General features: G+C 43.3%; 1 protein-coding gene across 1 annotated transcript in view; it reads right to left on the minus strand.

The window, feature by feature from the left end:
- LTBP3 (latent transforming growth factor beta binding protein 3) overlaps positions 1 to 24,966 on the minus strand; it is a 260,095-nt gene that overhangs the window by 98,203 nt on the left and 136,926 nt on the right. The window contains exons 7-12 of the mRNA XM_040409069.1: positions 10,683 to 10,841; positions 10,381 to 10,581; positions 8,773 to 8,792; positions 4,310 to 4,376; positions 1,222 to 1,317; positions 809 to 934 (exon numbers count right to left, since the gene is read on the minus strand). Of these exons, the coding sequence (XP_040265003.1) occupies positions 809 to 934; positions 1,222 to 1,317; positions 4,310 to 4,376; positions 8,773 to 8,792; positions 10,381 to 10,581; positions 10,683 to 10,841 (669 nt within the window). The remainder of the gene's footprint in view (positions 1 to 808; positions 935 to 1,221; positions 1,318 to 4,309; positions 4,377 to 8,772; positions 8,793 to 10,380; positions 10,582 to 10,682; positions 10,842 to 24,966) is intronic.

Genomic DNA, 24,966 nt, shown 5'->3' on the forward strand with positions numbered 1-24,966 from the left:
AGTGTAAGAGTCCCACTACCTGAACAATAGTACCACAATCTTAATGAGGCCCTCCTTTATGTGATATGCAGGTTGTATCGGAATGCCTCTTCCTTGTAATTTTTGGCAGCACTTGCACTTTATATACAAGTAAAGAATGTTTCCTAACAATTTTTCCTCTAAAATCGATTTTATCTTCGGTTTTGTGCGTATTATTGTCAGTCTGTAAAATTGGCGTACTACTCGGACAACATCGTTCCCAGCAGCGACCTGGGAGTCCAAGATGCATCCAGACATCTGCCCCATCCTGTTCCTGAACCATTTTGGTGGTGTTTCCATCAATTTCTGACCTTTTCCTATGAACCAGACACCCTCCCCTCTTCAGAGCAGGGGGTGCCTGGTTTAATGCTCGGGTTCTCCCATTGACTTCCATTGTGCTAGGGTGCTCGTTAGAGCATCTGAATTTCCCGAGGTGTTCTATTCGGTCACCCAAGCACTTTGGTGCTCGATCAACACTAAACAATATGTAATAATAAAGGGGGGGGGGCAAAGTTGTCCTAATGTTACTTGTGGGAGAAACTGAGATCCTAGAGGTTGGATTGAACATTTTTTGTGCTGTTTCTGATGATTTTGAAAGAAACAAAATGTAATTGTTCAGAATCTGTATAACAAAATCTTACACATAATGAACTGTCTCTTGTCATCAATGGAATAAATTCTACTAATGATCATACACATATATGAATCTTTTCTAGCACGTTAAGAATGGATGATAGCCACGCATATACATGAAAGAGGAATCTAAACAGAGCTGCTGTGTCTTACCCACCTACACAAACCCTCTTCTCAGGATCTGGATAGTATCCAGGATTACAAATGCAGTAGAACCCTGCGGGAGTTGAGACGCATTCTCCATGTCCACATAGGTTTCTTATCATTTTGCATTCATCAGTTTCTAGGTAGGAAATAATCAGGTTGTTAATGAGAATTACTACATAATTTATAAAGCAGATTTTTTCCCATCATTAAAATCCATCAGTATTTGACTGGACTCCTGCCAATCAGGAGAATGAAGAGAATGAAGGACTTGTGAATGGGACTGAGCTTTAGTGCCAGGACTATTTATTCCCTGGAGCACTGCAGCCTCTTAATTTTGCTGATTAGTCAGGGTCTTTGGGTCAGGGCTTCATCGGTCAAACATGGTCTATAAAATGGCCATCATTGTTTTAGTCAGTGGCTTACCTGTTAGTTGTGTAGGAGCAATTTCAGCAGCACTTCGTGTGTCATATTCGGCAGGTATTTTTCGGACAGCCACAGTTGTGGGTTTCAAAACAAGTGCTGAAATAATCATATTGATAGTAAGCACCATTTTCCAACATCACATAGCCATTGATAATGTCCATGATTGTAATAATGTGCGATAAAAAAAATAAAAAATCTAAATGTAGGTAGTAGTTTCAATAGGTTTATATAGTAAAAGAAGTGAAGCGCCAGGGCAGAGGTGGCACTGTAAGAGTCGAGGCAAGGGGTAAGTACACAGATGACTTTTAGAAAGTTGGAGAACAAAGCTTCTGAACATTGTCCTGCTATATGATATTCAGTGAAATCTCTCCATAGCATTACCTGTTGGAGAAGACCATTCCATTATCTAGACCAGATATCCTTGGAACAGATTTTTCATTGAAGCATATATTATGCATACAGGCCATTTACTTTGAGAAGACCACCTCCACAGAAGACAAAAAAACCTTGATGGGAAGTGTTGCTTACAAAATCCCAGGCCACTTACCTGCTGAAGAAACACCTGGCAGACACCTCTAAATTAATTTGCATATAGCACACGAGTTATTAAGACTTATTTTTTCAAAGGTAGGTTTTATTACTGTTGGCACTAGAGATAAGGAAAGTTTTGAAAAATTCTATTTGGCTGATTCGCCGAACTTGGACAAGAAATTAATTCATCACAAATCGTAATAAATCAGGTATACCTAGGCCACTCTGCCTAATCATATTCATAGCACTTGGTGGCCCAATCTCAGTGTGAATGCTTGGAAATTATACTGCAGGGAGAGTGTTTTGCTGTGTGCATTACATTCTAGTGTACCCACATTCATAGTTAATCCCTTCTATAGGTACTGTGCCAAAAGCAGTGCACACCCCTGCAGGAGCTGTGTCCAAATTGCTCCTTAGTAAAAAAAAAAAAAAAACATAAGCAGTGCAAATAAAGTAGTGGATAAGAAAAAATAAGTTATTTTAATGCATGTTGTGGTTGTCCAAACACATGCTTTTTAATCCCTTTTGTTAGCTCTAGATGCGTCAATATTACAGGTCAATGTTAGTGTCAGGTCTAATTTATCACTGGATAACTGTGCAGTGCCTCAAGATTCAAGTAGTGGCCCCATGACAGACTGGAGAGGGTGTCAGCAGCAGCAGTGGCAGTAACAGTGACAGTAGTAGCCCCATGAAAGCATGGGGTGGGTGGCAGCAGTGGCAGTACCAGTGACACTTGTGGCCCCATTACAGAGTGGGGAGGGGGGGGGGCAGCAGCAGTGACAGTAAGGCTGTGTTCACATTACTGTTTATTTTTCCATTATTGTGATCTTTCAGAACAGAAAACTAAAAAAACAGGAAGCCTGTATTTTGAGCATCCATAAAGCCTCTTTCATACAGTCAGTATTTGATCAGTAATTGTAAGCCAAAACCAGGAGTGGTTACAAAACAGAAATATTTGCATCTCTTCTGTGTTTTGGACCCCCTCCTGCTTTTCCCTTACAAATACTGATGCAAAAAACTGACCGTGTGAAAGAGGCCTTATGCTCAATTTTAAGACACAAAGAAAGTTTCTGTGCGATATCAGGAGCGGTTAAAGCAGCAGTCCCAAAAATGGAGTAAGTCCCTTCTCCAGAAAAACAACCAAAGTACATATGTATGGTTCCGCGCTAGGTTTCCACAAGCAGGTGTTTCACTCACAGGAAGATTCTATAGAGATTCCACGATGTCACCAGTGCATCTCCAATATCAATCCCGATACCGACCAGCAAAGTTTTTTCCTTTTCAGGAGAAACAGAACATAGTGCAATACCCAGGGTGTTTAATATTCAGTAAGATTTATTGTACTTACAAACATCCATTGGTAAAAAGCTTATACAGATGCCCGACCCAGGTTTCGCCTTTGCTTCATCTGGGGCGTTACCCCAGATGAAGCAAAGGCGAAACCCGGGTCAGGCATCTATATAAGCTTTTTACCAATGGATGTTTGTAAGTACAATAAATGTTACTGAATATTAAACACCCTGGGTATTGCACTATGTTCTGTTTCTCCTGAAAATTTTTTTATTTTTTTTTGTGAACAAAAACTTTAGAGAGAAGTAATGTGTGCAGGGCCCCTCTTTTTATTTTTTAAATCTGTCAGTGGGAAATCCATACTTGCTTCGTCCCCCCTACTGCTAGGTCGCGTGCCGCTTGAGGACATGTCACTGCTGAGGCCAGTCTTTGGATACAAAGGCACACGTGATATAGTCAGTGCAGGAATTTGACAGACGGGGACCAGCAGCCCAATGAAGAACAGCCAGGGAGCTGGATCCTAGTGGTGGGGAGCAGGTGAGTATGGATTTCTCAACAGATCTGGATGTCTGGGGGTTAGATATTAAAAAAAATGAACAACCCCCTTTAGCCTCTTCCTACGAGTTACATTATATTATATTTCAGTTGGTGGAGACTTCATGAGAAGTGCTTCAGAAAACAGATATATCGATATAATATGACATAGGACAAATATTGGGAATAGGGATGAGCGAATCGACTTTGGATAAAACATCCGAAGCAGATTCGCATAAAACTTTGTTTCAATACTGTACAGAGCGAGCGCTCTGAACAGTATTAGAATGTATTGGCTCCGATGAGCTGAAGGTATTACTTTGCGAAGTCTCGGGGGACTTTGTGTAAAAACTTAATAAATTGATTTCTACTGTAAAAAGGTACCACTTGGAACAGAACCAGTTTCAAGTGGTACCTTTTTACAGTAGAAATCAATTTATGAAGTTATTACGCGAAGTCCAGTATTGAAACAAAGTTTTATGCGAATCGACTTCGGATGTTTCATTCGAAGTTGATTCGCTCATCCCTAATTGGGAACATTAGACATATTTAAAAGCCATACTTCCTTTTTCAAAAACTTTGAAAGTGTTGAAAAAAAGTTTAGTATTAGTAACTGAAACTGTTGCAATTACTTTAATAAATTTGTTCTGTGGTGGTCTCACAGCACTTGTCGGCACATCTATAATAAAAAACTAATAATTTCAAATATTTCTTAAATAGAGTGTTTTATTACCAGGCTCTGGTGGAAAAAGAGATGGCAAAGACATAGTTTCTTCTGCTTTTGTGATGAATACAGGAAGCTGGAATTTGAACAAACAACAGTAAATAACTAGTAAATGAGAATATATAATGATCTCATCTTGTAGTGTGTACTAGCTTTTTGCCCTGGAATATTTTTTTCTGGAGAGAGGAAATTTATGGAATCACGGGGTATTCAAACTTTTCAATAAACTTGTACAAATATACTGTACTTTTGCTAATGGTTCCAGCGATACTCATAGGGTTAAATACGGAAAACCAATAGTTTGGTATGAAAATTCTACAGGAAAAATGCATGAGTGGTTGTAAAACTAAAAAAGTTGATCACAGAGATATGTGATGTAGATGGGGGCTACAAACAAATAATAAAACAGCACCAAAGGGGTTCTATATTGTCCATGTAATAAAATGTATATCAATAAAAGGGAAAAAAAAGACATAATCATGTATGGTTTACAAACAAAAAAAACAGGAAACGTTTGTACATCCACTGTCGTACATTACACAGAAAAACATACTGGACAAGTTGCTCCAAAATATGTCGTATTCAAAGAGATAACCCTGATTGGTCAGGAGGGGACATTATTAAAAGCATGTCCCAGGCAGTGACATGGTGGATCTTCAACTTGAAGCGCCCTCTGGCCTGAACAATATAGAAGTAGGTAAGGACACATGGCGGGGCAGAACTTCCAGCGCAAGTAGTATTAGGCTAGGTCTACACGACGACATTTGTCGCGCGACAATAATTTGCTCGACAGATAGGGCACAACTACACTGCAACATTTGTCGCGCAACATTTTGTTGCACCAATGTCGCGCAACTATTTTTATAATGGCAGTCTATGGTGTCGCACTGCAACATGCGACATGCTGCGACTGCGACGCGACAGTCGCAGAAAAATCCATCTCGAATAAAAAATAAAAATCTCTTAGGCCTCTTTCACACTTGCGTTGTCCGGATCCGTCGTGCACTCAATTTGCCGGAGGTGCCCGCCGGATCCGTAACAACGCAAGTGAACTGAAAGCATTTGAAGACGGATCCGTCTTCAAAATGCGTTCAGTGTTACTATGGCAGCCAGGACGCTATTAAAGTCCTGGCTGCCATAGTAGTAGTGGGGAGCGGGGGAGCAGTATACTTACAGTCCGTGCGGCTCCCAGGGCGCTCCAGAATGACGTCAGAATGCCCCATGCGCATGGATGACGTGATCCATGCGACACGTCATCCATGCACGTGGGGCGCCCTGACGTCACTCTGAAGCGCCCCGGGAGGTAACGGACGGTAAGTATACTGCTCCCCCGCTCCCCACTACACTTTACCATGGCAAACAGGACTTTAGTGTCCTGGGAGCCATGGTAACCATTCAGAAAAAGCTAAACGTCGGATCCGGTAATGCGCCGAAACGACGTTTAGCTTAAGGCCGGATCCGGATTAATGGCTTTCAATGGCCATTAATTCCGGATCCGGCCTTGCGGCAAGTCTTCAGGATTTTTGACCGGAGCAAAAAGCGCAGCATGCTGCGGTATTTTCTCTGGCCAAAAAACGTTCCGGTCCGGAACTGAAGACATCCTGATGCATCCTGAACGGATTTCTCTCCATTCAGAATGCATGGGGATAATCCTGATCAGGATTCTTCCGGCATAGAGCCCCGACGACGGAACTCTATGCCGGAACACAACAACGCAAGTGTGAAAGAGCCCTTAAACTGTTTTTATTTCTCTTCCAGGTTACAACTATGCGTTACAGGTTCTTCAGAGGATTTAAAGGGAAGGTTTTTTTCTTCTAGTCTCTTTTTATTTTCTGATTGCAGATTTTTTTTAAATTCTATTTACTGTAAATGATTATGGGGGCTGCCACCTTGCCTGAGCTGTTCTTAACAGCATTTAGAAAGCATTAAGAAAATTGCTTTATGGTAGCCCCATGGGCCATAGACACAATGGTCAGGAGGGGTCCTCATTGACTTCTATTGGAGTGTTTTCTAGACATGCTCTGTGTCCTGTGCAGAGGTTATTGTACAAAGAAAGAACAAATAAGCTTTGACAATCACCTATTGTGAATGGTGGATCCTGTGTTATCTGTCATTCTAATCCTGCCTGTAATGATATCACCTCTGTGTATAGATAAGCAAATAACTGCAGTAAAGCGATCTGTACAGAGCTTGAAGTGGCGCCTATTATTAGGCTTATCGGCCAGTATGAGAATTGCAGAATTTTATGGTTTTTGTTCAAATATAGATAAGGACATGGAAAAAGGACATAAAAATAACCACCAAAATATGTTAAACATAAAAATGTGATTTAAACAATTTTCTGATGACACATTTCCTATAAATCAATCAACAGAGAACAAGCAGAACGATTATTTATACCTCACTTCATGTACTGACCAGGATACAAGTGCAACTACCAATAAATATTAAACAACACCTGACCCAAGAGAGAGTCACAAGAACCACCCCATATATGCACATCCGACAATAAATCAGTATGAAAAATATATATAAAGTTTATTGGACACACCAACAGACAGACATTTTAAAAATTGTATACAATTAGAACAAAGTGCGGTATGCAATAAAATATATGTAACCGACACACACAGGTCCACTGAATTGCCACAATATGGGCATTAATACTATAAACCAGCATATGAAAATCCAATGCAAAACATAAACATAAAGCAAATATGAAGTAAGGTAAGACCACTAGAAATGCAAACAGACCATAATAGGGTCTAATTTAGAGAGCCAAAACCTACATGAGCCGCTGGTGCAGTGGACCTGGAAGAATGAGTAACGCCCAACGCGTATCGCCGGAAGGATCCAAACGGATCTAAACCATACCAATAAAGGATCTAAACCATACCAATAAATATTACTTATTCCACATGAATTTTTATGCCATACCTGGTTATTACCATAGAGGTTTAGTGCACAAACTATTGGTTTGGGGTATTTGGGTGTGGCTGGAATCAGACACATATTCAATACTGTGTATTAAAGAGTGGTATTGCTATCACCGGGTGCGATATTTGAAGTAACCAGTGTCAGTGAAAGATCTTGTGTTTCTCAGGTATTTAAAGGGGTTGTCCAGCTTTCACTGAGGCTATGCCATCACTAGCTGATCAGTGGAGGTACAGCACGCCCCCACCAATCTGCTGTGCAGCTGTAACATCGGCGCCTGAACTACAAAGCTCTGTCAACTGTGTAGTGGACATAGCTCCTCACTGCAGCACAGCTCCCATTAACTTCAATGGGAATAGCGCTGTAGCAACGAGCTCCCTCCACTATACAGTTCACAGTGCTTCGTAGCTCCAGAGCTGACTTTTGGCAATGGAGCTACACCCGAACAGCTGATTAGCGGGGGTGCAGGGTGTAAGACCCCTGCCTATCAACTAGTGATCGCCTATCCTTAGGCCATCAGTGCCTAAGTTGCTTGCACACAGACATAAAGAGACAACATAGCCAGCGAAAATATATGGAGCACCTATGGATAGATGAATTTGGGTGCACTTGGAGATGGCAAGATTACCTTTAGCAATAAGTGCCAGGCAGCTGATACCAATGCAAATCAAATCATGGCTACATGAAGAGGGGCCTAGACATGCAAGATGCAACATTCCTACATCATAGAGAGACTATGGATCTCCCTCCTGGGGTATTCTAATGAGTAATTATATAAATGTATTTTATTTATATTTTTTTAAAACATAGTATTTTGGGATAAGTGTATTAGATGGCTTCAGATGTGAATTTACTCTGATTCATTTCCATATTTAGAGAGAGGCCTTATTCAAACACCAGTGACTCACGGACAGTGCTCATACCCATTTTAATGTGTATAGTCACACGTCTGGGATTTACCACAGTTCGGGCTTACGCTATGGAAGCATGCCCTACTTTTGTCTGTGTTTACGGATCCATCATGCCAATTATAGTGTATGGTTCCGTAAAAAAACACAGACACAACACAGGTAGCATTCGTGTTTTGTCTGTTCTTCACAGATCGTTGCTAGAAGATTCTCTTGAAATAAATTTTCAGCTGAACAGTGTCCTTGGCATACAGATGAAACACACAGGGCAAAAAATGGACACATGGACCAAACACAGATCCTTCGCAAATATCTTCACAGATAAACCACTGACCATCTTGTCACTGATGTCATCACTGACACTGACATGTGAATAAGGCCTAAGGAAATCCAACATGGACAACTACCTCTTAAGGTTGGTTTACCTTGCTCTGGATCATTACTGTTGAACAAAAGGTTAAACTAGATGGGTTTATGTGTTCTACTACTAGTTTGGCTAGTATGTACAGTACCATGGGAGCAGAAGCCCTCATATCACAGAGATTCACTCATGGTGCTATTTTAATGTTCATCATTACTATCACTGAAAACTAAAAAAACAAAAAACAAAACAAAAAAACAACAACTTACCATAGATTCAGTTACTTCACCTAGAACACAAAAGATATATTTGTTTAGACATATGTTTTTTTGTATTACTACGTTCTGCCAAATTCTGCAGCTTAAAATGTATAGTCTCTGCCTCTGAACATGCAACAATCAAAAAATAGTAATTAAGGGGTCATTTATTAAGACTGGAGTTTTAGATGCTGTTCTGAATAAGCCCTTTAGCTGGTGGCGGATCTGCCGAAGTTTTGTAGAGGCACCGGGCTCCACATGGCTTCGTTGTATCCACCACCAGTCTAAATGTAAGCCAGCTTCCTTGTTTAAATCTAGACCATTTTCTACACCTAAAACCAAAATAAAAAATTATGAATGAGACGGGCCTGCCGCCCCGCCCCTTCCCCACCCATGCCACGCCCCCTTTTTAAGACCTGGCATGAGCAAGGAAAAGTTGCAGATTGCGGCGCAAATAACCTTTGTGCTGCAATCTGCGCCAGAAATGCGTCTAATATAGGTGTATTTCTGTAAATAATCAAATGTATGTGAAAATGCATATTTTAGGGGAGGCTGATTTTTCTGAAACAGACACATCTCTTTGGACCTGTTCTCCAGTAGGTGACTTAACTTTTCACTACTGATCCTAAAATGGGACCCCTTAAAATGAGTAATTTTACAGTTAAACCAGGAACACTCCATTGTAGGGCTTGCTCAGCTGAATGTAATGATATCTTTCACTAAGCAAACTGTTGCATCATTCAGTAAAAAAGGTAATTCTGATGCATATGGAAATTAGCAGTTTACTGCACCAAGGCCGGGTCCAAGCCAATCTGTGCACCCTTGCTCCTCCTGATTTCTCTGCCAGCCCTTCCCTCTCCTTCATGATTGACAGAGACAGATTACAACCCTGTTGTGGTTTTGCTTGGGAGTATTATTTTGTTGTTTTGCCATAGTAGAGTCATTGTAGTCATAAGGGAGTCTTTGGAGTGGGTGATTAAAACTGACGTGGATTCGTGCCTATGTATCCTCCTAAGATTTAAGGTGTGGCTTCTATCGTCTGGCTAGATTTTAGAGCTCTTTGGCTTGTCTTGCTTTTGAGTCGCTCATTGTGTTAACATGTGAAATCTGCAGGTGGCTTTTAGTACATCTGAGCCAGGTTTATGGCTGGGGATATGTTGATTTAGGCAGAATGATACCAGATTTCTGTAGCTCGAAGGACTGTCATGTGTTCTTGTTTAATGTTCTATCTTGTTACGACTAGTTGTACAGAAAGTCTCTGTGAGGGTCAGATTATGCCAAGTGACTTGTGTTGACTATATTTATTGACAGTCATTAATATTTCAAAAATTATTTTCTAACTTCCTTTAATAAACTACTGCTGTGGCCATTTAAGTCCATCCCTTTTATCTCAGTTGTATCAAATTGAGGTTCATGTTACAAAGTAAAACATCAACAGACTAAATATGCCAAAGACACCATTACTCCCTACTATTACTAGATCCAGAATGTAGAGAATAAAGAAATTCATGGTGGTCGGAAGTTGCAGAGGCTTTACTTCAACAAGGTCTATATCATTAAATTGTTTGAATTATTCTGGATATGTATTTATTTAATAAAACAAAATGGAAAATGACTCACGTTGCCCTTCATTAGAATCGAGTTCTGGTATCTTTTGAGGTGGAGGAAATTCTGGGATGTTTGGAGGTGGAATAGCCTGCTGATCCCCTAAATCTGGTTGCAAATGGAGAGTGATTTCACTTTGACCCTGAATCATAAAAGTATGATGAGTACTAAAGATGTGATAGCCTTTCCCAGCTGGGCATATCTCGGCAAAAGATGCTGGAAAGAAAGGAATTAGGAGGCATTAGAACTGTTGAATGGGCACATATTGGTCACTTAAATCTTTAAAAACATTCTGAGAGATTTTTGTCCATTCCTACCTGTTCCTTCAGCAGGACATGCTTCACATTGAGGACCCCAAGCCTTTCCGACACTACAGCAGCATAGTTGCTGAGTCATCCAAATCGAAATTGGGTGCTGACACTGGCCTTCTTGGCCTATAAGTCTGTAGCACAGACTTTTTACATCAGACTTCTCTTCTGCAAGATTAATTGTTAATGTAATACCATGAAATTACCTTTTCTATAATGTTTTACACACATGCTCATGACCAGGAAAATCACTTTCATGCAGTGGAATACCTTCAATGGAGGCAAACCATGTGGCTGCTATGGGGCCTGGGGGGAGGGGGCTTCCATATCATTCAATTGTAACAGCATAAATTCCTATGCACTGCCTCCCTACCCACCCAGTGGTGGCTCCAAGCAGCCAGCTTTGTAATAGAAAGGAAGCAGAAGATTTATCCATATATTTATATCAAGCCCCAAAGATATACTGTAGTCATTAAGAACTATCTTCATCGTAAAGAAGAAGAAAGAGGCCTGGAAGTGATGATATGGACCCCACAGAGCTTTGATCTCAACATCATTCAGTCTGCCTGGGACTATGCGAAGAGACAGGATTTGAGAAAGCCTACATCCACAGAAGAGTTTTCCAAGATGTTTGGATCAACCTTCCTGCTGAGTTCCTTAAAAAATTGTGTGTAAGTATTCGTAGAAGAACTGATGCTGAAGGAAAAGGGTGTTGTGGGGATTCGCTCTGGTAGTTAGGATTTGCGGGTGCAGCACAGAGGCAAAGTACAAGTTCTTGGTTCAAAACATCAATGTTTGACATTATTCACATGTGAAAGTGTTGAGGAACGGCGGCATCACCCCATGATGTGGTGGTTAACGTGTGCATATATATCCATGCATGCCTGCAAACACGTGCGGGCATGTATGGTATATATATGCATACATTAACCACCACATCATGGGGTGATGCCCATGGTGATCCCCAGGGGCTCATGGTGGCCCCTGTGGGAAATATGTGGTCCCTGGAAGCTGTGCCCCCTTATAATCCCCCTTATATTAGTATATATAAGTGCCCCCAGGTTGGGTAGTATATATATATATATATATATGTATTGATCAGCCTGGTTCGTTTATGACGTGGGAGTGTGTAATGTTATGTGGCAGCAGCTGGGGGCTTACAGCTTGTGCAGGAAGTCCTTTGTTTCAGCTCTAGCATTCCGTCACACGACCCCACGATGATGTCATCACCCTCCTGTTGAAGAAGGAGGAGGGGGGGGCTGATAAAACCCCCAGCATGGCAGACATGCGGTCTCTTGCAACCAGACTAGATACATGGGAGAGTGCAGCTCCATGATGACCGCCTGGAAATGGCCTACTAACGCTGGAAGGATTAAGTATATCCCCTGACCCCCGACCGCTATATCTCTCCCCTGGTTAACCCACACCCCTGGTCCTGTAACCCCTATATTTGTGTCCCTGATGTGTACCCTGGGCCCTGATTTACCCTTGCCGTGTTACTGGACACCCTGATCCCCAAACCCTTGCCTTATTGTATACCCCTGTTGTACCCCTGATCCTGTGGCCCTATTAGTACCCCTGATTACCCCCACTCCCTGCTGTGTCCCTGATCCCTGCTGTACACCCCTGGTCTCCCCTGGTTACCCCTGTTTCCCTGTGTGCCTGCTCTCCCCTGGTTCACCCCCCATAGACCCCTGTACCCTGAATAACCCCTGTTTCCCTGCCTTGGTTCCTTTGTAGAGCATGCTTCTGCTCTGCAAACAAATCCTTTTAACCCTTCGTCGTACCCCGTAGGGACAGTGAATAGCCAGGTGGGGTGGATTGTTGATATTGAATGTGTGAATTGTATAGTTAGTTGATGGGTGGAAATGGGAATGTGTTAGTGTAGTTAGTATTGTTACTTATATTGTGGTGTGCTGCTATAAATATATATATCTATTCCATTGATATAGATATATATAATTATAAGCAAATATTAGACTGTGAATGCCTGATCCCTGCTACCACTGTCCTGATAACTCATAACCCTGTGTCCCTTGGCCTGCAGGTAATAACCCCTGCAGAGCCACCATTGTGTTTAACTCCTTGTACCCCTTAGGGACAGTGATTAGTCAGGCGGGTGGGTTGCTGATATTTGTGTGTATGCGAATGTATTTTTGTATTATATAGATAGTGTGTGGGGTGGAATTTGGGATTGTGCTGTGTAGTGTAGTTTAGGATTGTATATTTAGTGCTGTATTGTTAGTATTGCGTGCGTATTGTATTGTTAGTAATAAATACTGTGTTTGGTTTATAACTATCTGTGTGGCATGTGGTTATTGGCGATAGTTAGTTTAGTAAGGCGCATGCAGCTAGCATAGTGATCAGTGTAAAGTATAGCGAAGGTATTATTGTTATTATTATATAAAGGCATAAATGGGCGGAGTTATCACTAGATGGCTCCTCCCATTTATGAATATTAATTATCAATATTTGCATAAATATTGGTGATTAATATGCCCCCTTTACATTGGCGAGTCAGGCCCACTGCTTAGATTTTGAAATCTGTGTTTGGTTTTGAGGCTATAGTTCGGTTATACTGTCAATTATCAGGCAAGAGAGACGCGGTCAGTGGTCTGAGCGTCTAGGACCTGATAATTCGGACAGGTAACGCGGCTCTACCTCACAGCACCAAACACGGATCAAAATCTTTAGCAGAGAATCTATTGTCTATCTGTGTATTAATATTTTGCTGTTTGCTTTACACGGTCACTGCATCGCTCAAGTGATTGCAAGGGAGAAGAAGACACGTCACTGAAGGAGATCCATCTTCGTGGGAGCGGCGTACAAGTCAGGCTGGTCGGGAAGAGGCGATCCGGGAAAATGGACTTCTTCCAAGCAGCTGCGAGGTACGGCGCCAAGAAGAAGATGGACACTCATCAAACGGTGAGTATGGACTTCCCCACACTGCAACACTTGAGCAAACACAGCACATTTAACCCCATCCTCCCCACTACATACAAGTCAGCAGAAATGCTGTGGTCCGATTTGTTAGCACAGGCTTGTAGTTACGACAAGCTTTGTGTTAACAAACGGACGGTTTTGAACAAGGCCACCAAACGGCTTCGGATGCTGGCCAAACTCGTTCATACGTTTGAGGCTAGCATCTGTAAGCCAAAGGAAGTTGCGCTGGTGTCTCGGTCAACGGAGACAATTCCTCCGGCCATTCACTGCCAGTGCTGTGCCAGTAATTCGGACCAGGTTTCGACATTGCAGGCGCAGCTGGCAGAGAATGTGCAGTCTACTGTTGACCGAGATGCGCAGGTGGCTAGGATAGAGTCACAGTTGGTAGAGCTGCAGAGGCAGAAGGAGGAAATTGAGGCTAAGTTGACTCAGTCTTATACTGAAGTCAATGCCTTCAAGGAGCGGACTGCCTCTACTGACGTGACGGTAGCCAAATTGAAGGCTCAGGTTGCTGTAAGGTCCCAGCTAATGTCTGGCATGCAACAGGTTATCACCAAGTTGGTGCCGGCCCTTTCTTTTTCCGTAAAGCCAGGGTCGGAATCTCCCAAAACGTTGCCCTGTGCAGGGCCACAAGGGGGGAGAGTAGTCTGTGACCGGTCTGATCATCAGGTCAAGCCGGTCCAGGCTAACAGAGATTTTTCCCTGACTTTGGGAAAAACAACTGTGGTGAAGAGTGCGTCCCTGAGGATGGAACAATTCAGGAGAAGGGAGCACGGATGCAGTGTAGATGGACCTGGGCCATGCAGAGCAAACATCAGATGTTTTGCATGTGGTGGCCTAGGTCACATAGCGAGACACTGCGAAACAGATGGGAACATAACACACAGGACAGGAAACCAAGTCACGTGTTTCAGGTGTAGGAACAAAGGACACATTGCAAGGAATTGCCCTTGTGCAAGTAATTGCAATGTGTCCAACAGTATCAGCCAGGTAACAAATTGTGCAGTGGGGTCTAGTCAGCCTGGCCATAACGGGGTTACCTCTCGGCAGCATCACCGGCTGCTGAGGGGTCAGAGTGGCCAAGCTAGGCTAGGCAACATTTGACAGCCCTGTACTATTTGTTACACAGTTTGTTCCCTGTGTATGTCCATGTTGTGTGTTTTTGTTATCTGTTTGTACGTTCTTCTTGATGTTGATGGTGGTAGTCCTTGTCTACGGATGTGTTCTACCATGCTGATTTATGTAGTGTTGTAAGTCCCGTCTGCTGTCTTTGTTTCATTCTGTGTCCCCTTGGAGTGGAACAGTGTTATACTGTGGATCGAGAACGTATAGGTTCGCGAGCAGATAATATCACACGGGAAATCCTGCTGGTCGGGAGAAGGCATAAGGACCTTCTCCATGCAGCACACAAAGGATGATGTGATATTATTCTGGGCAACCAGGGTCTCAGATCGATACAGATAGCACTGTTGTGCTCCAGGTTTTCGGTAGGGCTGTGTTGCGCTGGGGACTGGGGCGGACAGACAACATTGGTGTAATGTTGTGCTGCGCACTTAATTCTAGTCCGGTCAGGTAGCACAGCTCTGATAGGGATTGGACGCAGAGTGTTTGGCAGCAGAGTGTGGACTGTGTTCTTGTGTTGTGGGGTCCTGGGGAGCCAGGGCATGCCTATGCCATTGGTTCTGCGGGCCTCCACAAGATGGGATCACAGGGGGAAATCGGCCTGGGTACACACGAACGGACGGGGATACGGTGCCATCAATAACAAGATGGTGCTTTGTCCACAGAGCTCCAGTTATCCAAACCTAGTAGGGTGGCCATCCTTATCTGTTGGTGCAGAGGGATGTGCAGCAGAGGATGCAATCCTCTGAAGGTACGGTGTTAAGACACCAGTGTTGGGATAACGAGGGGTCCTGTGAGATAAAGGGCAGCTCAATGCCTTTCTCTACCCATGGGTCAAAGGTATTGGTGCTGGAAATTTTCACATTAATTGCACTGTTAGGGGAGAAATTCCCCTGGGAGCGCCTGGTATTTTCTTCTGCCATAGGTGTGATTTTATATGGAGCGGAAGAAAAACTCAGGAGATGCCACAGAAGAGACCAGCTATTCCCCCTGACACTGTTGTGAAGCTCCAGAGGATCCCACTGGATTTTGGCAACAAAGCGACCTCTGCCTAGAGGTGTTATAGAAGACTGCCACAATCCAGCGGGAGCATTATTTAGGCTCTGGAGGAAGACTTGGGAGACGTTCGGGTGGAAGAACTTATCACCTGTTTCACCCAGGGAAACTTCTTCTGGTTCTGGTCATCGTAATCGGAGGGTCAAGGGACTTACTGACCAAATACACCAGAACCAGACAGAACTTTACAGAACTATCCAGAGGAGGAGGCTCAGGACATAACTCCAACTTTGTCCTGTAGCCAAATATTTTATGGACACTTTGTTTCCTATGAGGGTTCGGAACGTATAACATGTACTACCCTGAAACCCCATAGCACATTGTATTGTATATATATTGATTATGTTTGTTGGTTGATTGTGTACCCATAGACACTCTAGGTACAAATGTGTGACAGCCTACACCCAGGGAAACTCGCCCAACGCATTGCGGTGAGTTATAATTTGGCTGTACACATTTGCATCCTATAGTCGTTTCCCATTGACACAGGGGTCTGCGACCTACCTGTGTCTTTGGAGGTGTAGAGATATGCCAGGTTGCATGAGTCTCTATGGGTACACACATTTAATGGAATTTGGTGGTGTTGGAAGGGATGTGACATGTGTTTTGTGTGAATGGGGATAAGGTTAGGTCACGATAGGGACAGGCATCATTCATTTGCCACCTTGAACCCTGGAACGGTGAGGTTCTTAAGGGAAGGGCTGGAGGTGTAGTGTGGCGGAGGTGTTCTCCGCAGTAGAATTTAGGTACTGTGACATCGCCGCTTGAGAGTCTGACCTGCCTTGTAAAGACCTATTAATCTGTCCACGGGAGAACCGCACCCATCAAGATGGAAACAGACGTTGGATAGAAGAAAGTTGGGACTGAGACTGTGAGGGTGAACCCGCTCCAGATGCCTTGGAGGTGGGCCATACCTGAAGATCGGCAGAACTACCGAGAGACTGTGGGGGTGTGGCCACTCCAAAGTGGGTGTGGCCGACACCAAGAGACTGTTATAGAAAGGCCAGTTAAAGACTGTAAGGATGAACCCACTCCAGAATTGGGGGGGGGACGAAGATACCTGAAGATCGGCAAAATTACCGAGAGACTGTGGGGGTGTGGTCACTCCAAAGTGGGGGTGGCCGACACCAAGAGACTGTTAAAGAAAGGCCAGTTAAAGACTGTAAGGGTGAACCCACTCCAGAATTGGGGGGGGACGAAGATACCTGAAGATCGGCAGAATTACCGAGAGACTGTGGGGGTGTGGTCACTCCAAAGTGGGGGTGGCCGACACTAAGATTGTTAAAGAAAGACCAGCTAACCAAGAGACTGTGGGTGTGTGGTATCCTAAAGATGTCAAGAAGAAGACAGAAGGGCAGGTCGGAGGAAGCTGGATTGGGGATGTCTAAGTACCTAAAGATCAGTGTGCACTACAGTTCTTCCTGAACTTCCACCAAAGATGGGGTTGAAGGGGGGCAAACATATCTCAACCCGTTCCCCCATTATAGTATAGTAACATAGTACATAAGGCCGAAAAAAGACATTTGTCCATCCAGTTCGGCCTGTCATCCTACAAGTTGATCCAGAGGAAGGCAAAAAAAAACCCTGTGAGGTAGAAGCCAATTTTCCTCACTTTAGGGGAATAAAAAATTCCTTCCCGACTCCAATCAGGCAATCAGAATAACTCCCTGGATCAACGACCCCTCTCTAGTAGCTATAGCCAGTAATATTATTACACTCCAGAAATCCATCCAGGCCCCTCTTGAATTCCTTTATTGTACTCACCATCACCACCTCCTCAGGCAGAGAGTTCCATAGTCTCACTGCTCTTACCGTAAAGAACCCTTTTCTATGTTTGTGTACAAACCTTCTTTCCTCCAAACGCAGAGGATGTCCCCTCGTCACAGTCACAGTCCTGGGGATAAATAGATGATGGGATAGATCTCTGTACTGCCCCCTGATATATTTATACATAGTAATTAGATCTCCCCTCAGTCGTCTTTTTTCTAACGTGAATAACCCTAATTTTGATAATCTTTCAGGGTACTGTAGTTGCCCCATTCCAGTTATTACTTTAGTTGCCCTCCTCTGGACCCTCTCCAGCTCTGCTATGTCTGCCTTGTTTACAGGAGCCCAGAACTGTACACAGTACTCCATGTGTGGTCTGACCAGTGATTTGTAAAGTAGTAGGAATATGTTCTCATCACGGGCATCTATGCCCCTTTTGATGCAACCCATTATCTTATTGGCCTTGGCAGCCGCTGCCTGACACTGTTTTTTGCAGCTTAGTTTGCTGTTTATTAAAATTCCTAGATCCTTTTCCATGTCAGTGTTACCGAGTGTTTTACCATTTAGTATGTACGGGTGACTTGCATTATTCCTTCCCATATTGTCGTATTATATTCCGACAACAGGGGGATTGTTGAGGAACGGTTGAGACGTGTGCATATATATCCATGCATGCCTGCAAACACGTGCGGGCATGTATGGTATATATATGCATACATTAACCACCACATCATGGGGTGATGCCCATGGTGATCCCCAGGGGCTCATGGTGGCCCCTGTGGGAAATATGTGGTCCCTGGAAGCTGTGCCCCCTTATAATCCCCCTTATATTAGTATATATAAGTGCCCCCAGGTTGGGTAGTATATATATATATATATATATATATATATATATATATATATATGTATTGATCAGCCTGGTTCGTTTATGACGTGGGAGTGTGTAATGTTATGTGGCAGCAGCTGGGGGCTTACAGCTTGTGCAGGAAGTCCTTTGTTTCAGCTCTAGCATTCCGTCACACGACCCCACGATGATGTCATCACCCTCCTGTTGAAGAAGGAGGAGGGGGGGGCTGATAAAACCCCCAGCATGGCAGACATGCGGTCTCTTGCAACCAGACTAGATACATGGGAGAGTGCAGCTCCATGATGACCGCCTGGAAATGGCCTACTAACGCTGGAAGGATTAAGTATATCCCCTGACCCCCGACCGCTATATCTCTCCCCTGGTTAACCCACACCCCTGGTCCTGTAACCCCTATATTTGTGTCCGTGATGTGTACCCTGGGCCCTGATTTACCCTTGCCGTGTTACTGGACACCCTGATCCCCAAACCCTTGCCTTATTGTATACCCCTGTTGTACCCCTGATCCTGTGGCCCTATTAGTACCCCTGATTACCCCCACTCCCTGCTGTGTCCCTGATCCCTGCTGTACACCCCTGGTCTCCCCTGGTTACCCCTGTTTCCCTGTGTGCCTGCTCTCCCCTGGTTCACCCCCCATAGACCCCTGTACCCTGAATAACCCCTGTTTCCCTGCCTTGGTTCCTTTGTAGAGCATGCTTCTGCTCTGCAAACAAATCCTTTTAACCCTTCGTCGTACCCCGTAGGGACAGTGAATAGCCAGGTGGGGTGGATTGTTGATATTGAATGTGTGAATTGTATAGTTAGTTGATGGGTGGAAATGGGAATGTGTTAGTGTAGTTAGTATTGTTACTTATATTGTGGTGTGCTGCTATAAATATATATATCTATTCCATTGATATAGATATATATAATTATAAGCAAATATTAGACTGTGAATGCCTGATCCCTGCTACCACTGTCCTGATAACTCATAACCCTGTGTCCCTTGGCCTGCAGGTAATAACCCCTGCAGAGCCACCATTGTGTTTAACTCCTTGTACCCCTTAGGGACAGTGATTAGTCAGGCGGGTGGGTTGCTGATATTTGTGTGTATGCGAATGTATTATTGTATTATATAGATAGTGTGTGGGGTGGAATTTGGGATTGTGCTGTGTAGTGTAGTTTAGGATTGTATATTTAGTGCTGTATTGTTAGTATTGCGTGCGTATTGTATTGTTAGTAATAAATACTGTGTTTGGTTTATAACTATCTGTGTGGCATGTGGTTATTGGCGATAGTTAGTTTAGTAAGGCGCATGCAGCTAGCATAGTGATCAGTGTAAAGTATAGCGAAGGTATTATTGTTATTATTATATAAAGGCATAAATGGGCGGAGTTATCACTAGATGGCTCCTCCCATTTATGAATATTAATGATCAATATTTGCATAAATATTGGTGATTAATATGCCCCCTTTACAGAAAGCAAAACAAAAACACAAGTTGCTTGGTGATCGTTCACACACATGAAAAGTTCATATACAAAACAGTCACCTTTTCTCCTGGGTGTTACTTCACACCCTGTTGGAAGTTCTGCCTTGTCAACTCCACAGGCAGGCGTTAGGCGGCCTGTTCGCCCTCACAGGGTTCTGAGCCCTCCAGCCCAGCTCAAGCCGCAGATCCCAACACAGCCCTCAGATCACAGCACACAGACCTCCTGAGCTCCACTGTCAGACGGAGGTAATCCTCTCCACCTGGCAGTGCTGGCTGGTTTTTATGCCTGGCAAAACCCAGCCTGGATCAGCTATTATAACCATACTAAGTATCAAGGTGTCAAACAGCAACTGCTGCTGATACATAAAACCGGCTCTTACTCCACCGAGGCCAGGAACCTTGGTGATACGTACCTATCATCCACGATGATTCCTTGTACCTTATTACAGTGGTCACACCAAATATTGATCTGATTTAGATCTCTCTTTTGTTTATTCACTTTCCATTTTGTTAATTGATAAAAACAAAAACTATTAACACTTCTGTTTTTGAAAGCATTCTTACTTTGCAGCATTTTCCTCACATATGTCTTTCATGTATCCCTACATGGTAACTATAAAAATTATAACTAGCTCTATAAAAACTAAGCCCTCACATAATAAAATATAAAAAAAAACATAAATTTTGTAGTTTGCACCCCCCAACACTTTTTAAATGATATACTACATTACATGTGAGAGACCTTCCATCCAGTTTAACCCCTTAAGGATGCAGTCTAGTTTGGTATTTTAAAGGGTTGTCCGAGATGCATTTTTAGCTAAGGCCGAGGTTCGACTTGTCAGACCCTCCTGGTTCCAGCACTACAGCTCCAGTCTCTGATGCTGCAGGAAAGATTTGCACCTGTTCTGTGTTTTTGACCCACACCTGGTTTTGGCTCACAATAACTGATGGAAATCACTGACTAAACACTGACTTTGTGAAAATGGCCTTACAGTGTATTGGGACATTGGGCAACATAAAGGGGGTACTGTTACTGAGTGGAGGCAATAAAGGGAGCATTAGTACTGATAGAGATGTGGTCATCATTCTTCGAATTCAGCTAAGAAAGCTCCCACATACTTTAGCTCTCAGACAACACCTTATCTTCTCCAGAGCACAAAGGTTCCACCCTACCAAAGATAATACGCCTCCATGCTACGTCATATATGCTTTTTTGTTGTTAGTGAAAACTCCATTACAAGATGACGCCTACAGTTAGATATTTACACAGTTCACAAAACATTGCACACTGCGCAGATGCCAAGTGTTATCTCTTTTCTTATTTTCATATTTCAGCCAATGTAATGATGCCACATGGCTCAGGGGGAATGCCCCTTTAATGTCTATATAAACTGCTGTACTTCCTGTAATAAATGAGAACTTGCTTTGACCCCAGTGTGTGTGTCACAGTTATCTTCTTCCGTGCACGTAAAACCCTTGGGTTACTATTAATTTGGAGCAGTAGAGCAAACGTGATCAGCCCTGATTAAGGGCATCTTCCACAGTACTGACAGGGGAATAGAGGAGAAGCTGTTTCTGAGTGGAGGAAATTAAAGGGGCATAAAGGTACATGATTGAGAGGGGCATAATGGGGTCTTATTACCTAGTGGAGGCAGTAAAGGGGCTTTATTACTGAGAGAAACATAAAGGGGGCATTATTACTGAGTAGGGTATAAAAATGAACATTATTACTGGTTGGGACATAAATGTGGGCCTCAGCACTAAGTGAGGCATGAATAAGGAAATAATTACTGAATTAGGAATAAAGGGAGCATTATAATTAAGTGGGCACAAAGGGGTCCTTTTTATTAAGTGGGGGTTCAAAAGGTGTACTGTTATAGTTTTGGGCAAGTGGATCACAGAAGCACTATTAATGTGTGGGGTCTATAGGTGTATTCATCAATATCAACACCACTTTTTGAGTTTCTTGCCACTTTTCTAAAGTCATGACAAAAGGGGTAGAGCTTACCACGATTTGGCAGATTTACAATACCATACACCAAAAACTGGAATACGTTATAGCCCAAATCGACGCTAGCACCTAGCACAGGGAAAGGTGGAGCCTATAGATTTCGCAAAAGGGAGTCACCAATAGTGGCATGATTACCATCTGGGGCACTGCGGATAAGGAGTTTGTGTAGAGGGTGGGAATTGATGGGGAGTGTGCTGTGTGTCAAATTCTACAGAGACAAGTCATCATGGCGGCCATGGCTGGATGGAGAAGAATAGTGAACAGCTCTGATCAGAGAATATCACCTGTAAGTCACAGGATATGTCTGTACTGTAATCACTTCTGCAGAGTGCTGTGTAGAACTAGTATCTACTGCCATATGGTCACTGTATGCTAGTAATACTGGTCATTTTATAGTGTGTTTTAATCAGTGACAGTATGGTGGTGTTCATTCACTGTGTGGTGATGGCCTAGCGGTATTATTTGGCCCTTATATAGTGTTATGTTGGTCTTGGTGTAGTGGATTTTGGTCACTTGCAGTATACTTGTTCACTTCTGAACTAAATATTTCCACTGTTATGCTCCATTACAGGAGCATAGCAATGAAAATAACAGAAACACTGGTCCGCTGCATGACAGACATGTTCTGCGTCTGACAGACTCCAGCAATATAATGCATTTTCAGCAGGGAGCCTGGCATTTTAACTCCTTCCCGACCAGTGAAGCAGAACGTGACTTATCGCTCAGGAACCGTGGTGCGATGGCTGCTCTGCCTAGCAGGCAGCCATGTTAGCTAAGGGCTGGGGTAGGTATTTCTGTTCCCCTGCAGCCCCAATCGCTGCTATTGGCCAGATACCCTACACATGCGCATCGCAGCTCCAGCTGCGATACGAAGCTGCAAGGGGGGCAGGGGGTGTCATCTGGAGGTTACCGATGCTGAACAAGTCAGCACCTGTCTTTTCCTAGGTCAGGCAGGGGACACGAGTGTTTTGGGTCCCCTGCCAACACTGCTATTGACTGCAACAACGCTCCACCCAATTGCAGCGCTATAGCTGCACAGGAAGAGGCAGAACTTTCCTGCATGCAGCCATTCTAGCTGGTGACTGCATGCATTCTGTGCCTTTCTGTGCTGCTTGTGGCTTGCTGGGACTTGTGGTGCACACCACTGCGCTTTTAACCCCTTTCCTGCTGAAAAGAAGAAGAAGAAAAGAAGAAGAAAGAAGAACATCTGGAATAGCTGCACAGTTTTTTTTTCATTTGCAGCTGTTCCAGATCCCTAAACCACCCTCCGTCCCTGTCCCTTCCCCCGTCCATTTTTTATAGACGGCATTTGGTCCGTGCACTTTTTTTGTTAAAAAATTTTTTTTAACCATTTTCCAGCTCTGCACCACTTATTCTGCGTGTGGGCGGTGACCGCCAAGTGCTGTTCAATGCGTACCTGCCTGATCAGCTCCTGCGTATTATTCTTTGCGCTTTTTTTTCACATCTGTGCTGATTTTTTTGCCAATTTTTCATATTTTTTTGTTAAAAAGAAGAATTTGTAGTTAGGGCTCTATATAAATATATATAGAGCTCTATATTTCTATATATATACATAGATATAAGTAAAAGTTTTAGCCAGTGTTCACTGTAGTGAATTTTTATACTACAGTTTTTACACCACGCACGATCTGTGTGCTTGCGTGCCTGCTGCAGAGCACCGATCAGTAGTGTGCTCAGTAGCATCTGCACATTTTTGAGGTTTTGTTGTTTTTTTTTTACTTTTTTTTTGGTGTGAAAAAAGAACTGCAGTTAGTGGTAGGTAGTTAGATATATATATAAATTTCAGTTAGGCCCCTTTCACATAGGCGAGTTTTCCATGCGGGTGCAATGTGTGAGGTGAACGCATTGCACCCGCACTGAATCCGGACCCATTCATTTCTATGGGGCTATGCACATGAGTGGGGATTTTCACACATCACTTGTGCGTTGCATGAAAATCGCAGCATGCTCTACGCAATGCAGGCCCCATAGAAGTGAATGTCGCAAGCAGCATGCTCACGCAATGCAGGCCCCATAGAAGTGAATGTCGCAAGCATCCGCAAGAAAGTGCAGATGCGGTGCGATTTTCACGCATGGTTTCTAGGTGACGATCGGGATGGGGACCCGATCATTATTATTTTCCCTTATAACATAGTTATAAGGGAAAATAATAGCATTCTTAATACAAAATGCTAAGTAAATTAGGGATGGTGGGGTTAATTTTTTTTTTTTAATAATTAAACTCACCTCATCCACTTGTTCGCGCTGCCCGGCTCATCTTCTTTCTTCTTCTTTGATGACCTGGGAGAAAAAGAACCTTTGGTGATGTCACTGCGCTCATCACATGGTCCATCACCATGTTGATGGACCATGTGACGGACCATGTGATGAGCGCAGTGACGTCACAAAAGGTCCTTTTCCTCCAAGGTCATCAAAGAAGAAGAAAGAAGAGAATCCGGGCTGCGCGAACAAGTGGATGAGGTGAGTTAAATATTATATATTTTTTTTAACTCCTCCATCCCTAATTTACTTATCATTCTGTATTAAGAATGCTATTATTTTCCCTTATAACCATATTATAAGGGAAAATATTAAAATCTACAGAATACCTAACCCAAACCGGAACTTCAGTGAAGAAGTCCGGGTTTGGGTCTGGGTACCACATTCAGTTTTTTCTCACGCGCGTGCAAAATGCATTGCACTTGCGCGGAAAAAACTGAAGAACGCAACAGCATACAAAACTCACCCCACTCGCAGGCAAAATCGCATCCTATCCGGCCCTCACACGCGACGCCCGTGTGAAAAAGGGCTTAGTGTCAGATTAGGTTTTTTGCACGAACGCACCATCTGCGTGTGTGCATTTTGCAACCACTGAGCACTGATCAGTAGTGTCCGTTACTGATCGCGTCTGCTCAGTTTGCACGGCAAGTTTTTTTTTTTTGCAGAAAAGAATTTTCTTTGTGCATAAAAGACTTTTTTGTGCACTAAAGACTTTTTTTTGCAACTTTTCTTCTAAATAGAATTTTTTATTTATTACAAGCCCCTTCACGTGTGAAAA

Source organism: Bufo bufo, chromosome 10 (assembly GCF_905171765.1).
Source record: "Bufo bufo chromosome 10, aBufBuf1.1, whole genome shotgun sequence".
Lineage (NCBI taxonomy): Eukaryota > Metazoa > Chordata > Amphibia > Anura > Bufonidae > Bufo > Bufo bufo.